This window comes from Schistocerca americana, chromosome 2, assembly GCF_021461395.2.
Source record: "Schistocerca americana isolate TAMUIC-IGC-003095 chromosome 2, iqSchAmer2.1, whole genome shotgun sequence".
Lineage (NCBI taxonomy): Eukaryota > Metazoa > Arthropoda > Insecta > Orthoptera > Acrididae > Schistocerca > Schistocerca americana.
In genome coordinates, this window is record NC_060120.1 from 234626435 (window position 1) to 234643834 (window position 17400).

A 17400-nucleotide genomic window follows, 5' to 3' on the forward strand; every position below is an offset into this window, starting at 1 on the left:
AATGCAGATTCTCCTGCAGTGTTTTCTGTGGAAAGTGTTTGACCACCCACAATGCATCCCTTAATTGGCTCCCCCTTAGTTTCATCTCTGCTCCTATGAATCGCTGTCTGTGGAGCCAACATTTTGGCACAGCTGTAGCTGTAGACTAGCGTAGAAAATTCGCGGAGCAATCAGGTGGCTGCCTTCTATTATGAGGGTATTAGAAGAGTGGTACAACGCTACGATCTATGTCAAAGTCGGAGTGGCGACTATGTAGAGAAGTAGCTGGAAGGTATAGCTAACTGTTGCAAATAAAACATTTTTTTATTTTCGCTGTGGTTTCCATTTCGCGAACGATCGGACCTTACTTTCCGAATAGCCCTCGTAGGACTAACAGCAGGTATTGAACGTATACAGAGAAGAGCAGCGCGAATGGTCACAGTTTGTTTGATCCGTGGGAGAGAGCCACAGACATACTGAAGGAACTAAAATGGAAGACTCTTGAAGATAGATGTAAACTATCCCGATAAAGTCTATTAACAAAGTTTGGAAGGTAGGAGACGAGATACTGGCAGAAGTAGAGCTGTGAGGACCGGGTGTGAGTCGTGCTTCGGTAGCTCAGATGGTAGAGCACTTGCCCGCGAAAGGCAAAGGTCCCGTGTTCGAGTCTCGATCGGGCACACAGTTTTAATCTGCCAGGAAGTTTCTATTAACAAAGTTTCAAGAACTGGCTTTCAATGGTAACTCTAGGAATACACTACAATCCCCTCTGTATAGCTCACATACGGATCGTGAGGCTACGATTAGATTAATTATTGCACGCACAGAGCCATTCAATCATTCTTCGCGCACTCCATACGTGAATGGAACGGGAAGAAACCCTAATAACTGGTACGATGTGACGTACCCTCTGCCATGCACCTCATGGTGGTTGGAAGACTATAGCTGTAGATGTAGATGTAGACATAAACTCATATCCAGTCCTATCTTTTAATTCCATGCAGTCCATCGATTAAATGCGAAATATCATAATAACTATGATCTTTATCAGAATTATAAGCACTTCACCGTGAAGCTGACAAACGAAGCTGCGAAGCTCGAAAGATTTTTCTTTCTGTAACATCATGTGAGGAAGACTGCAGATCAGCCGCAGTGTACGCCACACACCACTTGCTGTGGCCCTGTTGCACCTCGACTAGTGGTCTGCCTAGCATTCTCCACGTACACCCACAGGCGCAAATAACAGCGCTGGACAGCGCGACGAGTCGGCGCGCAGAGCACCAGCTTTCTTTATGTTCCCACACTATTGCTTCTCTACAGACCACACAATACTCCCAGCCTCCTTTTATGCTGACAGATCCTCCGCTCGTGATCTCTAATGGTCAATTTCACAATACATACGGGTGTCCGGTTACTTTTGACCCAATTTCCTAGCCAAGCCTCTACGCTATTACTGTTCCCTGGCATGGGCACAAGGGCTAGTTTCCTTCTGAAGGACGAAAGGGAGTTTTCGTTCGGCCTGAAGTGATGGACAAAAATTTCCAAAATCCTCCTAAGGGGGTGTCATTCAGAGCCAACCAGGCTGATCTCAAGAGGCAAGTAATTTCCCCATGACGGTCAGTGTTATCCAACACCCATGACAAGAAACTTCTGAGAGGCTGTGCAGGACGCAGCACCTTACAGCAACGCAATAACCAGAAGCAGAAAATGGAAAATGAAAATGCCCATACTTCGCTTCTGATTCCGATTGGCCGGAAGGACAAATATGAAAATATACTCTAAGGAAAAAAAAAAAAAAAAAAAAAAAAAAAAGACCTATACACCACGACGACGAAATTAGAAGGAAACTTCCGAATGGGACGACAATCGGTAGGCGTGATGTACATGTACAGGCAAATGACTACAATTTCAGAAAATTTGGAAGATATATTCAAGAAAAAGAGCTTCACAAATTGAGCAAATCAGTAAAGCGTTGTTGGAGGGCTCTGCCTATAGTGCTCCAAGCGTTCTCAATCGGGGAGAGATCCGGAGACTTTGCTGGACAAGGTAGGGTTTGACATGCACCAAGACAAGCAACAAAAACTCTCGCTGTTTGCGGGCAGGCATTATCTTGCTGAAATGTCAACCGAGGGTGGCTTGTCATGAATGGCAACAAAACAGGGCGTAGAATATCGCTGTGCTGTAAGGGTGCCACGGATGTCAACCAAAGGCGTCCTGCTATGAAAAAAAAAAAAAAAAATGCACCCCAGACCGTCACTCATCGGGGCATCTCCAGACACGTCTTCGTTGGTCATCGGGACTCACTGCTGAAGACAATTCTACGACAGTCAATCACATTCCAGACCAAAGATGTGTTCACGATATTATAGTGCTTGCATTAATCTGAATTACGATGTGAAGTTCCTTCAGATATGATCTGCAGTGACTATACGCATTATGAAATACACTGAAATTTATTTGGAGTTGCGAATACGGACTACCATCAGCTGTATAGGCCCTTCGGATATACAGGGTAGTCCATTGATAGTGACCGGTCCAAATATCTCACGAAACAAGCATCAAACGAAAAAACTACAAAGAACGAAATTCGTCTAGCTTGAAGGGGGAAACCAGATGGCGCTATGGTTGGCCCGCTAGATGGCGCTGCCATAGGTCTAACTGATATCAACTGCGTTTTTTTAAAAATAGGAACCCCCATTTTTATTACATATTCGTGTAGTACGTAAAGAAATATGAATTTTTTAGTTGGACCACTTTTTTCGCTTTGTGATAGATGGAGCTGTAATAGTCACAAACGTATAAGTACGTGGTATCACTTAACATTTAGTCAGTGCGGACGGTATTTGCTTCGTGATACATGACCCGTGTTAAAATGGTCCGTTTACCAATTGCGGAAAAGGTCGATATCGTGTTGATGTATGGCTATTGTGATCAAAATGCCCAACGGGCGTGTGCTATGTATGCTGCTCGATATCCTGGACGACATCATCCAAGTGTCCGGACCGTTCGCCGGATATTTACGTTATTTAAGGAAACAGTAGGTGTTCAGCCACATGTGAAACGTCAACCACGACCTGCAGCAAATGATGATGCCCAAGTAGGTGTTTTAGCTGCTGTCGCGGCTAATCCGCACATCAGTAGCAGACAAACTGCGCGAGAATCCGGAATCTCAGAAACGTCGGTGTTGAGAATGCTACATCAACATCGATTGCACCAGTACCATATTTCTATGCACCAGGAATTGCATGGCGACGACTTTGAACGTCGTGTACAGTCCTGCCACTGGGCACAAGAGAAATTACGGGACCATGACAGATTTTTTGCACGCGTTCTATTTAGCGACCAACAGCGGTATCGTAAATCGGCATAATATGCACAATTGAGCAACGGAAAATCCACGATGGCTGCGACAAGTGGAACATCAGCGACCTTGGCGGGTTAATGAATGGTGCGGCATTATGGGAGGAAGGATAATTGCCCCCAATTTTATCGATGGCAGTCTGAATGGTGCAATGTGTGCTGTTTTCCTACATAATGTTCTACCGATGTTACTACAAGATGTTTCATTGCATGACAGAATGGCGGTGTACTTCCAACATGATGGATGTCCGGCACATAGCTCGCGTGCGGTTGAAGCGGTATTGAATATCATATTTCATGACAGGTGGATTGGTCGTCGAAGCACCATACTATGGCCCGCATGTTCACCGGATCTGACGTCCCCGGATTTTTTTCTGTGGGGGAAATTGAAGGATATTTGCTATCGTGATTCACCGACAACACCTGACAACATGCGTCAGCGCATTGTCAATGCATGTGCGAACATTACGGAAGGCAAACTACACGCTGTTGAGAGGAATGTCGTTACACGTATTGCCAAATGCATTGGGGTTGACGGATATCATTTTGAGCATTTATTGCATTAATGTGGTATTTACAGGTAATGACGCTGTAACAGCATGTGTTCTCAGAAATGATAAGTTCACAAAGGTACATGTATCACATTGGAACAACCGAAATAAAATGTTCAAACGTACCTACGTTCTGTATTTTAATTTAGAAAACCCACCTGTTACCAGCTGTTCGTCTAAAATTGTGAGCCATATGTTTGTGACTATTACAGCGCCATCTATCACAAAGCGAAAAAGTGGTCCAACTAAAACATTCATATTTCTTTACGTACTACACGAATATGTAATAAAAATGGGGTTCCTATTTTAAAAAACGCAGTTGATATCCGTTGGACCTATGGCAGCGCCATCTAACGGGCCAACCATAGTGCCATCTGGTTTCCCCCTTCAAGCTAGACAAGTTTTGTTCTTTGTAGCTGTTTCGTTTGACGCTTATTTCGTGAGATATTTGGGCCGGTCACGGTCAATAGACCACACTGTATATGCATATCTGAAGGAACTTTACATCGTAATTCGAATTAGTACGGGCACTGCAATATCGTATTTATCTGCCGGCTCCGGGCGAGCAATTTTCAAGTAAAATTGTCTCCCCTGTACGGGAACATACATAATGGATGTACGAGTACAGGTCGAAGACGCATGGCTGACGACGTATGGAAGTTTGGGTCTGGCCGCGAGTCGTTGGCGGATAGCCAGGTGGTATGGCGAACGCTCGCAAAAAGGAGGAAACCCGGGTTCGAGTCCCGGTCCAGCACAAACTTTCATTATTGTCATTCCATTACACAGCTGATGGTAATCCATATTCGCAAGTGCGAATATGTTTCATGCAAAGGCTTGTCTGGACCCTCCCCAGACAGCGATAGGACACCAACCTGACTGTCACAGCTATATCACCAAGAGTGATGGTCTAGGCTGCCATTTGATTTCATAACAGGATCCCATTGGCTGCCAACCACGGCACCCTTGAAGCACAGCGGCACACCAGCGATATTCTACGTTCCACTTCGTTACCCTTCATGGCAAACCATCCTGGGCTTACATTTCAGCGAGATAATTCCCGCCCGTACAACAGCAAGAATCCCTACTGACTGTCGTCGTGCTTGTCAAATCCTACCTTGGCCAGCAAGGTCAGCGGATCTCTCCCCAACTGAGAACATTTATGGCATTATGGGGATGGCCCTCCAAAAATCTCGGGAATTTGATGAGCTAACTCGCCAATTGGAAAGAATTTGGCACGATATCCCTCAGGACATTCAACAGCTCTATTAACCAATACCAAGCTGAATAACTGCTTGCATAAGGGCCAGAGGTGGACAAATTTATTGACTTGCTAAATTTGTGAGCTCTTTTTCTTGAATAAATCTTCCAGTTTGAAATTGTAATCGTTTGTTTCTTTGTACATGTACATTACATCTACCGATTTCCGTCCCATTCGTATAATTCCTTCGAGGTGCGTCGTTTTCTTTTTGTTTTAGAATTTATAACCATCCAGAATAACTGTGCTGCTGGATAGCATGACGAGTCGGCAGACAGAGTACCAGCTTTCTTTATGTGTCCAAACTACCGCTTCTCTACTGACGGCACAATACTCCCCGCTTCCTTTTTATACTGGCGGCTCCAATGTTCATGTTATCTACTGGTTACTTCCATATTACATAGAGGTGTCCAGACACTTTTCACCAGATACTTTAATTTCTTGGCCAGGTCTGGGTGATATTCCTGTTACCCATCGTGGTCGCAAGGGCTAATTCCCTTTTGCAGGAGGAAAGGGAGTTTTTGTTCAGCCTGAAGAGGGTGGGCCAAAATTTCCATAATCCTTGCGAGTGAGTGGCGGTCAGGCTGATCTCCGGGGCACGTAATTTCCCAATTAATTTCCATAATTCTCGTGAGTAAGTGGCGGTCAGGTTGATCTCAGGGGCCGTAATTTCCCAATGGGTGTTTTCCAACACCCACAGCATAGCAGCTTCCGAAAGGCCGGACAGGATGCAGAAACTTACTGAAGTTCCATAAATGGGAGCAGGAAATGGACGATAAAAATGCCTACATTCTGCTCCTGATTCAGATCAGTAGGAAGGCCAGAATATTAAATAATTTTGTGGAGTTGTCTGAAGCTTACGAATTTGGGCGTCATTCAACAGCCTTCATGTCATGAGCCCTCAGGAGTGGAGATACTTTTTTAATGTGTCCTTCGGAAGCCGGCAATTGGTGATGGAGAGTTTTCAGTCAAACTATATTTCCAGTGCCACTAAGTCTGCACTTTCCTAGGCGAATGCTGCCTTAAACTGATAGTGCTCACGTCTGGTCGGCAGAGCCCTTATATCATATCACAGACCCGGTAGCTAGCTAGCTCTGTGGTGATGTTTTAGTGAACAAGACGGACTTGGCAAGGTTTGATTGAAGTCAATAAATAACATTTGTTTCCGTGGAAACTAAAAAGCGATGTTCTTGGACGAATCTTTACCTTATTGACGTTAGAGTGTTTCTTGTTTTGTTATGTAGAGATTATCTTCAACATTGTTAGGGGCTAGTTGAAGGTGGTGTCCAATGGTTGGATATGGGAATCTTTCTGAAAGTAGATGGATTGCTACAGGGCTTTGATTATCTTTTTCGGATTAGTGAGAAGTAAAGAGAGATCTGCGGCCGTTACTTAGCCGGATTTAGGTGACAATAGTCATGGCATAGCGATATGCAGTGGTACAGATTGCAGTAGTATCGCATGCACAAGGTATAAAAGGGCAGTGCATTGGAGAGGCTGTCATTTGTACTCACTTGATTCATGTGAAAAGGTTTCCAACGTGACAATGGCCACACGATGAGCTTTAACAGACTTTGAACGCGGGATGCTAGTTGGAGCTAGACGCATGGGACATACCGTTTCGAAAATGGTTAGGGAATTCAATATTCCGCGATCCACAGTGTCAGGAGTGTGCCGGGAATACCAAATTTCAGGCATTACATCTCACCACGTACAATGCAGTGCCCAATGGCCTTCACTTAACGACCGATAACAGCTACGTTGACGTGGAGATGTCAGTACTAACAACCAAGCAGCAGTGCATGAAATAACCACACAAGTCAATGTGGGACGTACGACGGACGTATCGGTTAGGATAGTGCGACGAAATTTGGAGTTATTAGGCTATGGTAGCAGACGACCGATGCGAGTGCCTTTGTTAACAGCACTACATCGCCTGCAGCGCCTCCCCTGGACTCGTGACCATATTGGTTGGACCCTAGACGACTGGAAAACCGTAGTCCGGTCAGATGAGTCCTGATTTCAGTTGGTAAGAGATGATGGGAGGGTTCGAGTGTGGCGCAGACCCCACAGAGCAATGGACCCAAGTTGTCAACAAGCTGGTGGTGGCTTCATAATAGTATGGGCTGTGTTTAATGGAGGGGACTGGGCCTTCTGGACGTTTGGATACTTGGAGATGATTTGCAGCCCTTCGTGGATGTCACGTTCCGAAACAACGATGGAATTTTTATGGCTGATAATGCGCCATGTCACCGGGTCACAAATACCTTGCGACTGGTTGAAGAACATTCTGGACAATTCGAGCGAGTGATTTGGGCACCCACCGAACGTTTGTGGGACATAATCAAGAGGTCAGTTTGTGCACAGAACCTTGCACTGGCAACACTTTCCCAATTACAGACGGCTGTAGAGGCAGCATGGCTCAATATTTTTGCAGGGCACTTCCAACGGCTTGTTGAGTCCATGCAACATCTAGTTGCTACGCAATGCCGGGCAAAATGAGGTCCGCCACGACGTTAGGAGGTAACCCATGACTTTTGTCACCTCAGTGTATAGTATAACAGAGAAAAGAATTAATCCTGGTTGCCAAAAAACAGTTCCTATTAAATCCACAGAGCTGAACGTCGTGTAATTTGAGACACAAGCCATACATCGGCAAGAGCACCTGGATTCGTGCTGCAACCACAAATGTGACTTCACACAATGCCAACGAAGCACCGAAATACAGACAAAAGGAATTTTTCCAAGAATGCTAAACGACAAATCTCTAAGAACTATTCGGGAGCCAACATTAGACCTTTGAATTTGTAATCGAGCATTTACAAATTGTGCCCCACTGCCACACAACATTTCTTTTTTTTTTTTTACCTTTTTTACAGTTGTAGTAGCACTAGTAGTTTTTTACTGTGCTAAAATACACTGAGCTCCAACGTTGTACAAATGTTGATACAAAGCTTTACTGTTATCAATATCCTCGTCTGATCATCCAGATTTAGGATTTCCATAGTTTTCCTAAGTCACTTAAGGCAAATACTGTGATGCTCCATTGAAAGGGCATGGCTGATTTCCTTCCCCAACCTTCCCTAACACAAGCTTGTGGGTCATCTCTCCTGACCTCGTTGTCGACAGGAAGTTAGACTCTAATCTTCCTTCCTTCATTCCTCTACTCCTTTACTGTTATCAAGACTATCTTCAAACAATGCATAAAGCTGCTCATAGATGGTCAGTGGAATCACTTAACAAAAAGGGGGTGCCGTGAGGGGAGGAGAGTTACATTCATTTTCCAACAGAGGTTACAGGGGATAGGTAATGATCAAATGCGATTATTCTGAATACCGAGAAAGAAATACTTTTTCAGCCTCATGCTCATCAAAGCAACCATGGACATTCCCAATAGTGTGAATAGGGAATTATTAGCTTGGAGACTGTTTTAGTGGAAAGAATAGAATTCAACATCTCATCAGCAGTGATGAGGTCATTAAGAGACAGAGCACAGATTCGTATTGCCGAAGGAAAACGGCCTTTTCCATTCAACCAACCCAGCATTCAACTTAAGTGATGCAGGGAAAAAACAGCAATTAGGAATAGCAGTGTAGTTGGTCGGTCAGAGATTCGTGTTGTCACACACCTGAATACGACTCCAGTGTCTTGGCAACATTTCACCTTGCTCTATTTGGAGTACGCAAAGAGTATGTCTGATCTTCAGGGTCAAACCTGTGTAGATCATAAAGGATTCTAAGATGAGTTCCTTGAGAGAAGGAACTTATGATCATCAATGAATATTTAGTTGTTTATTGACATCAACAACTTACGCCATATCTTAACAACTTAACTATTAAAGTGATGGCCACCAAGTCAACAGATGCATACTGATGAATCTTCTCTCATGCAAACAAACACTGTTCCCTCAAACTTCACTGCTGATAACTTTAGCCAGTTCTGTGTGCCATGAATGGCCCAGTTCCTTGTAGGTTTGTGTCCAAGGCTACAAGGCAAACTATTTAGTCCAGTTGAAATAAATCTGTTGCCAAACATTTCTGTGTTCATTCATTCTACATTCTGGGCAACAGTTCCAGTTCTTCAAGAGTTATTGGGAAAGTACTTTGTTTGTGTGTGTGTGTGTGGGGGGGGACATGATTTTTCAACAAAGACTGCAATGCCTAGATTACTTGCTGCATCATGCATTAAATGCAACTTAGGAATTAATGTAACAAGTAATGCTTCATCTTCAACAACCAGTCCAGAAATTTAACTAGCAACTAAATCACAGGTGACAGAATATCTTCTTCAATATGATTCCACCAACATCAATGCAGCAGGCAGTTGTTTTTGACCAACTGAACTTAATGATGCCAGATGTGCAGTTTTTCGCACAATGTAACGATGCGCCATGTGAAGTCGTACATGTGCATACAGGAAGACAGCAGAACACTGACAATATTTTTTGTGCATCCATCTTAGTTTCTGGAATTTAAGCTATGGTGAGAGACTGATTTGTAGCATAGCACAAAATATTGGTTAGGCTGGAGGGTAATAATTTTGATTGCGAGATTGCGAAGCGAACAAAAGTGAATACAAAATCTTAGATGTCTTGACATACTGATCTCCAGCATAGCCCAAGGTGTAGGTTAGGGTGTAATGCGACAGTCTGGTTGTAAGTTGGCCAAGTGGTATCAAATGCTCCAGTTAATCTGTTGTTTGTTATGAAACATAAACAGTGTCTCACACAAATTCCTCACTGAAAAAACCATACTGCTTGAAATATTTGCTTCTGATCATTGCTTCCTTTTCTCAAATTCCATATTTTAGCATGCTGTACAGTCTGCATAATTTCAGCCCTAAGGATATGGGATACACCTCAGTTATCACCAGGGTGCGATTTGTGCTTTCACCAGTGGGGGGGATGTCTTAGGGGGTTAGTAGAATTATATATGTTACTACCATGGACCGTGGCATTACGCATGGTTAATCAGCTATTTATAAATAGATGTTAATGCCGAAACTCACTATTCACGCGTATGCACTATCAGAAAAGCCATCCCTTGTTATATCTTTAAAAGTACATTATAGGTAAAACTTATTTACAAAATCATCTACATACAGGTATACGAGAGGAATTCAAAAAGTAGAGGCACATTTGTGAAAAGCTGTACTTATTCTGATGATTGAAAACTGAAACATATTAATAGTATTAATAGTAAGACTTACTAAAAACTTTCAGTGTTCGGCTCCACAAATTTAAATTATATGTAAAGTTTTACTCCAGTGCGTGGGAAATAAATGTCCCAGATTGGGATGCATAAACTAAAACCAGAGGAGGGTATGGTCTGATGCAGAGGGGGGAAATCCCTCCCATCCCCCCCTGCAAATCGCACACTGGTTATCAGCAATAAATCTTCTGAAAACAATCAGCAAAATACAAAACTGAGGCAAGTATTTTCATACAAATCAATATAAAGCCAATTAATTTATTCTAGACACTCCAAAATAAGTGACAGCCGTATATTTGTTGCATATTAATTATAATGTTTACTAACAATAAAAACTGAAATAAATAAATATGAAAACCTCATGCATGAGCACATGGTTTCATGATGACACATACAAACAACATTTTAAAATTCTTTTGAGCTTCCAGCTGCAGCAAATGGTTAAAACCCACGAGCTTTCAGCCAAGTGCTCCTTGGCCATTGTCATGTGGTTTTTTACCACTTTACAAAGCTGGAAGCTCGAGGTAATTTTAAGATATTTATCTGGATAGACTGACAGGATGATGCTTACACAACTAGAAACTGTGCCACATTGACAACAGTAGCATCAAGTGTGGATCCAGGGTTCAGTTCTGGCAGGGGGTAGGGTAGAGGAGGGTCTGTCACAGTTTGTTACTGTCTTCAACCCACCAATAAATAAAACTCACTGTCACTCTCACTTTTAATGTGTCGTAATTGTCTAGGATTTTAGTAATAAAACAATAAAATATGTAAAATGCCTTGATATAATAAGAATAATTTATTAGATCAGTGGTTAGTACGTGAGTCTAACACCACTTCCAAAAAACTACAGTTCAGATAAACACACAATTTGAAAAGTTTTTTTTTTTTAAGGGAAGGGTGGAGGATGTGTCGGATGCCTTCTTGGATCAACACCTGGTGTGATCATAAAAGCTGTAACTGGGTTCTCATGATTGCATCAGTACTAACCATCCATCAGTGAACAAATGTCATTTAATATTTTGTTTTCTCCTTTCAATACACACTGTTTGTAATTCTTCCTACATATAATCATATCCAAAAGCAAGATCAAACATTCTTACATTGGTTTCAATAAGTTTCTAATGAGATGTGTGTCATAAGTATCAACAGATACACTTAACACTTGCTAATGACAGAAAATAATGGAACTGTTATCAGCCACTATGTTTTAAACACTTTTTATACTTTGCATTTTGTGGTTGTGCTCTCTGTCTTCAAACAATGTACAGTGATTTACATGCAGCTCAGCATTTGTTTTGATGGTCAATTTGTTTTTTAATTTTCCACACAAAATGTGAGAACACATTAGAAGTGCATCAACTAATGTCACCAACCTAAAACGTCTTCAGTACCATGAACATCAGCACACAGTTTTGTTAGGATGATGGTAGCAGAAGCAGACTTAACATTTCAGCTGATATGTAAATGTAAAAAGTCATAACTAGTTATTAAAGTTTTGATATCTCCTTTGTATTTTTTGTCTTAAGTTATAGTTACAGATAAGTTCTTTTCAAAATAATGTGCTGTGCCTCCACCTGTACCCTCATCATTGCAAGCAGTTGTCTCAATAAATGAGATCAAGCTATCTACGTACACCTCCCAGCCTGTCATTAATTTTCAATGCTGTTGATTTCATTCATTTCTTTTGAGTGAATTTAATTCAGTTGTTCTTTTATAGATCGAAGCCGATGGGAAACAGTCAATAAGGAGTTTAACTGGCCTCAGAAGAGACTCACAGATTATATACACAGGATCCTTTGAGTCTCCAGCAACAGGTAAAGTAAATGACACTACATGAGATGTGGTTTTAGTTTTCACATACTAAGCTAAAGATAAAATACCAGTTCACTGCTGATCAGACATATGAAATGCTAAAGCATTCACTGGTAATCTATGGCACAAACATCAAAGATGAAACCTACACACTATATTAAGTTGGATGAAAAGTATGTGACTGCCAATCAGAAGAACTACTCAAGGCTAACAAGCCATAAAGTACACACTGAGCAATAAATCCTTATTTGGCCAGTTTGAATTAGGTTTCCTGTGATATCCCCGAACAATTTTAAATGAATGTGTGACAATTCCATCACGAAAGAGCAGCAAATTCCATTCTCTGTTCTTGCTCAACTAAAACAGTGTTCCACTTTCAGTGCTTTTAGTGATAATGAGGTACTGCACTAAAATATTCTTCCCTTACTTTTGAACAACAATGAAAGGATTATAGGGAAACGTAAGTTCCGTTTTGGAGAGGTAAGAAATATTAGGATGCATACAGAGGCACACAGATGGTTTATTTTCCCTCTCTAAATGTGCAATGGGAATAGGGCAGGGCATTGCTGATGTCAGTACAAGGTACTGTCCATTACGCATCATGCAGTGGTTTGTGGAGTGTGTATGTACATGTATAGCTTATTGGAAGCTGAAATGAAGCAAAAAGTGCAGAAAAGTTGGGGTAGTAGGTAAAAATGTAGCTTGATGAGAAGTGAGGATCATTCAACAATATGAGAAGAGACTAGTGTAGCAATAAGCTACCACAAGAATTCAAAAATCTTAGCAGTAATCCATGCACTTTCAAATCAAAACTGAAGAGTTTTCTCATGGGTCACTCCTACTCTGTTGAAGAGTTTCTTGTAAAATTAAACTGATTTCTATGTTATATTGTTGGCTTCGTTTACTTACAATTATGGCTTGACTTTTTTTGGGTTCATAAACATTTTATTTTATCTGTTATTACTTTTATATTGTAATTTCATGTACTGACAAGTTCCATGACCTTGGAGTTGTGAATCTCAATTTGGTCCTATGGAACTAGATGTGTAAATAAATAAATAAAAAATATAGCCGTCGAAAAGATGCTCCCGTTGGAGCATAGAAAAGGTAAATACGTTCCTCTATAAAAGACTCTGACAGAAAAGTGGGGAACCAGCTGCCCCAATCCTCATTCCACATTTGGCATCCAAACATATTAACACAGAACATTACCAATCCTTTTACCCAGTCTCTCTTTGTCATTAAGCCTTCATACTCAGCATCTCCCTCATCTCCCTCTCACTGCCGATGTCTACATATGTATCTCTCCCACTGTCTCCTTTTTCTCCAATTTGTTTACATTACATCACTCTCTCCTCTATCACTTAACCTATCTCCTTTTGCCTTTCTTTCCCACTACCTTTGTCTCCACTGTACCTCAGCAGCAAAAAAATTCTGGGAAGGCCCAAATTTTCTCTTATACCCCTATGTTTAAAACTTTGGTCCAGGATGCACCCTCGCTACAGCTATTTTTTAAAGTTTGCCAGTCTGGGAGGGTCCAGAACCCCAAGCCTATGTATGCTTCCCATTCATCTGTATTTCTAATTTCCACTGTCTCCTATCCCTTTTGCTCCAACTGCTTCTCTCTGCCTCCATCTCTCTTTCTCTTTTACTATTGCTGTCTCTCATTGACCACCAATATCTACCCACTCTTTGGCTCCCTTGCTATTGCCTTCATACATATCTTCTTCTCTTTACCTGTCACTTTCTCTCCCCCACCAACACTGTCTCCTCTCTCCCTCTCTCTCTCTCTCTCTCTCACTGGCATTGTCTCCCTTCTCTTCCATCATTAAAGGATGCCAGTCATTTTAAGTTCTTTTCAGGCATGTTAAGACCCTTTTTAGCCCATTTTTTCTTACTGCAGTAACACTTTGGGCATATGTATTTTTATAGATGTGAAGTGCCCGTTATATGAAGACAATACATCATAAAGTTTTATTGGTGAAAAAATGCCAATTAAAAAGATAGTTTGGTGACTTAGAACCATTGTGATGACCCAAGAGCCCTTGTCATGTTTTCACTACATCATCTGAAACTAGATTTACACCTCATAATGGATATTATGTGCAGTAACTTTGAACCTTTGCATCTCAGTAATGGGTAATGACATTGAAAAAAGCTTTAAGGTTCTCTGAGAACATCATCTTAAGAACATATGGTAAAAATTTCAAGTTTTCCACAGATAGAAGTTATAACCACAACTAGTACTTTGGGCACCCAAAAATCATGGTTTTTTGGGGTTTTCTCTGGGACCACTCATGAACAAATGGTGCTTTTATGAGCCACCAGAAATCCACCGTAGACCACACCTAATGCAAAAGAACCAACTGGTTTGCTCAATTTGCCTGAGCTGGAGGGAATGTGCAATATTTAAACTATGACCCTGTTCTGTAGGATAGCTACAGTATGCCCATTCTTCGAATAGATGTACAAATGTTGCTAGGCCAAGGGCTATCCAAAACACTTGACCCCTTATCCCTGTGATCAACAGATTTAGAGATATGATCCCTTGAACAATCAGATTTTTGTCAATGAATTTTTGGAACCTATGTATACCATGTACCATTGTGCATGGACCACTGTAATTGCTAACATCTATATTTGGTAGTATCAGCAATGGCTACTATGAGAAAGCTTCTCTAGATCACGTACTTAGATCTTTTGTCTTTCTGCTCTGTTCTTATCCCCTCCTCTTCCCTCCATTTTTACAACAGTTTTCCTGTATGTATGTATTATGAGATATCTGCTGTCCTAGCAATGATTTAATAAAAAATTTCTATTAATTTCTACCTTCATCCCTCTTTATGTAATTTACTCCTTCATATCATTAGCCATAAATGCAATTTATCTGGGTTCTGTGATCAGAATTCCTTACAAGTATGATAGTGATTTTAGTATCTACACTTACATAGTACATATAGACATTTTCCTCCAGCAAGTTCCCGTACATTGCCGCACCTGCAAATTATGCACCAGTAAATAAACAATAGCTTGAGAGAGGGCTTATAACAGCAACAGCAGCGGTCTTCCCCCCCCCCCCCCCCCTCAAAAGTAGCATCTTTCTTGTGTGTTGATTAAGATATTCATTTACAGCCATTTCAAATAGAAAAGTCAATCACATGCCACTGCAGAATACCTTCTTTTACCAGTACTTCAAATAAGTTATGAGGTCTTGCTTCCTTAGTAACAAAATTATCTCAGATGTGTTATAGCATCCCCAGTCTTTACTTTCAATTTACTGTTGTTTTATTTTCTCATAAATTTAGCCTCTTTTCTTTCTTCCAAATACATTCTTTGGTAATAAGTATATTCATTGAGCTCAGCTAATAATCAAGGCCTGTCTAACTTCCTTGAGTGAATTATTAACTTAATATGAATCTCATTGCTTCTGATGCACTGTTTGCATGCTATTTGCCTGCTTTATCATTCATGTATGTTCACCAACTTTAGAGACATAACAATAAGTAAGTTAAGACATTATGCATATTTTCATCCACTGATGGGTACAGGATAAAATTCTGGGTAACTCCTCACTTAGGCAAAAAGTATTAATTGCATAAAAGAAAGGAGTTAGAACTACATATTTAGAGTACACACTTGTACATCTTACAGGCACGTGTTTAAACAACTGTGAACATTAACCACAGTCTAAAAATGGTTCAAATGGCTCTGAGCGCTATGGGACTTAACATCTTAGGTCATCAGTCCCCTAGAACTTAGAACTACTTAAACCTAACTAACCTAAGGACAGCACACACATCCATGCCTGAGGCAGGATTCGAACCTGTGACCATAGCAGTCGCGCGGTTCCGGACTGCAGCGCCTAGAACCGCACGGCCACTGCGGCTGGCAACCACAGTCTGACAATACATTCATTTACTCATGAAATTTGTTGTGTACAATCCATTGCTATTTGTGAGTAATAGTGATATTCACCAATATAATACAAGAAGGAAAACTGATCTGCAGTTCCTCCTAGTGAATCTAATTTTAAGACAGATATGAGTGCAATACTTGGGTATAAAAGTATTTGATAATTTAGCTATTGAGATAAATTGTCTGAGAGACAGCAGAAGTTTTTTCAACTGTAGATTAAAGTTGTTTCTTCTTAACAACAGAAATAATGAATCCATTCTTCAAAAGGGAGAGTAAAGTTAGAGCACCACAATTTTGGTGTTCACTATGACTTTCTGTAACAATTCCCAGATTATATGTACAGTCATTTGTAATTCACAGAAAATCTCCTGGAGTATCAAGAATTACTTTACTGGAATTTAACTGTTACAAGGGAATTTTGTCTGTTTCAAGGCTTTTGCATTTTAGTTTGTATATAATAATTAACAATTTTTGACTATTTTGTAATCACATGTCTTCTCAACAGTAATTTGGAGTTGTTATACATAATATTCAAAGTATTTATCAGCTATATTTTTGTACAGGAAAACGCGGCAGACTTCAAGATGTCGTCTTTGATACTAGTGGTGACCTCAGTCGTTGTATGTCAGAACCAGATCTCCTCCATAACACAGACAGTGGTTTTGGAGATGAAGTTCTTCTGCAAGAACCAGCTAGTATCTTTGACAGACCAGGTTTTGGAAGTGTAGCATTCAGGTACGTTCTTAGGAGTCGACATTTAAAGCTGATTACCATGTAGTAAAATTAGTTAATATGCCATAATATATTAAGTAATTAATGGGGAACTTCCAGGTGTTCACCTGAGTTGTTTCCATTTTCTTTTTCCCACAATATTTTGATGACTGATCCAGTTGTCTTCAATACATGTTGTGAGTTGTGCTGTTATGTGTACTAGCTGCCTGAATTTCCACAGCACAATTCACAGCATGTAAAGATGACTGGGTCAGTTGTCAAAATATTGCAAAAAAAAATTGAAAACAATAGCTCAGCTGGATTCCCAAAAGCTCACCATTAATCACGCACGCCAAGAAAACCTAAGAGATCAGATTAAGCAATGTTTTACAAGCAGCAAACAATGTGCAATGTAATTATGTGATGTAAAAACATTAATGTTAAATTAAACACATTTGTTTCTGTGTTATACACAAAGAAATGTGTCAAACAGTTGGCTTTCAGGCATATAAGTGACAAACATTGAACTTATTCTTTATTACTTAGGTCATCAAGCAAGTCAGAGAGAGTAAATGGATAAATAAAAAAGATAGATAAAAAATCA

The 17400-nt window shown here is 40.7% G+C and overlaps 1 protein-coding gene across 1 annotated transcript in view; it reads left to right on the top strand.

The window, feature by feature from the left end:
- The window catches only part of LOC124595234 (ankyrin repeat and SAM domain-containing protein 4B), a 290543-nt gene that overhangs the window by 266412 nt on the left and 6731 nt on the right, over positions 1-17400 (top strand). Inside the window, exons 6-7 of the mRNA XM_047133892.1 lie at positions 12076-12172; positions 16649-16820. Coding sequence (XP_046989848.1) covers positions 12076-12172; positions 16649-16820 — 269 coding nt within the window. The remainder of the gene's footprint in view (positions 1-12075; positions 12173-16648; positions 16821-17400) is intronic.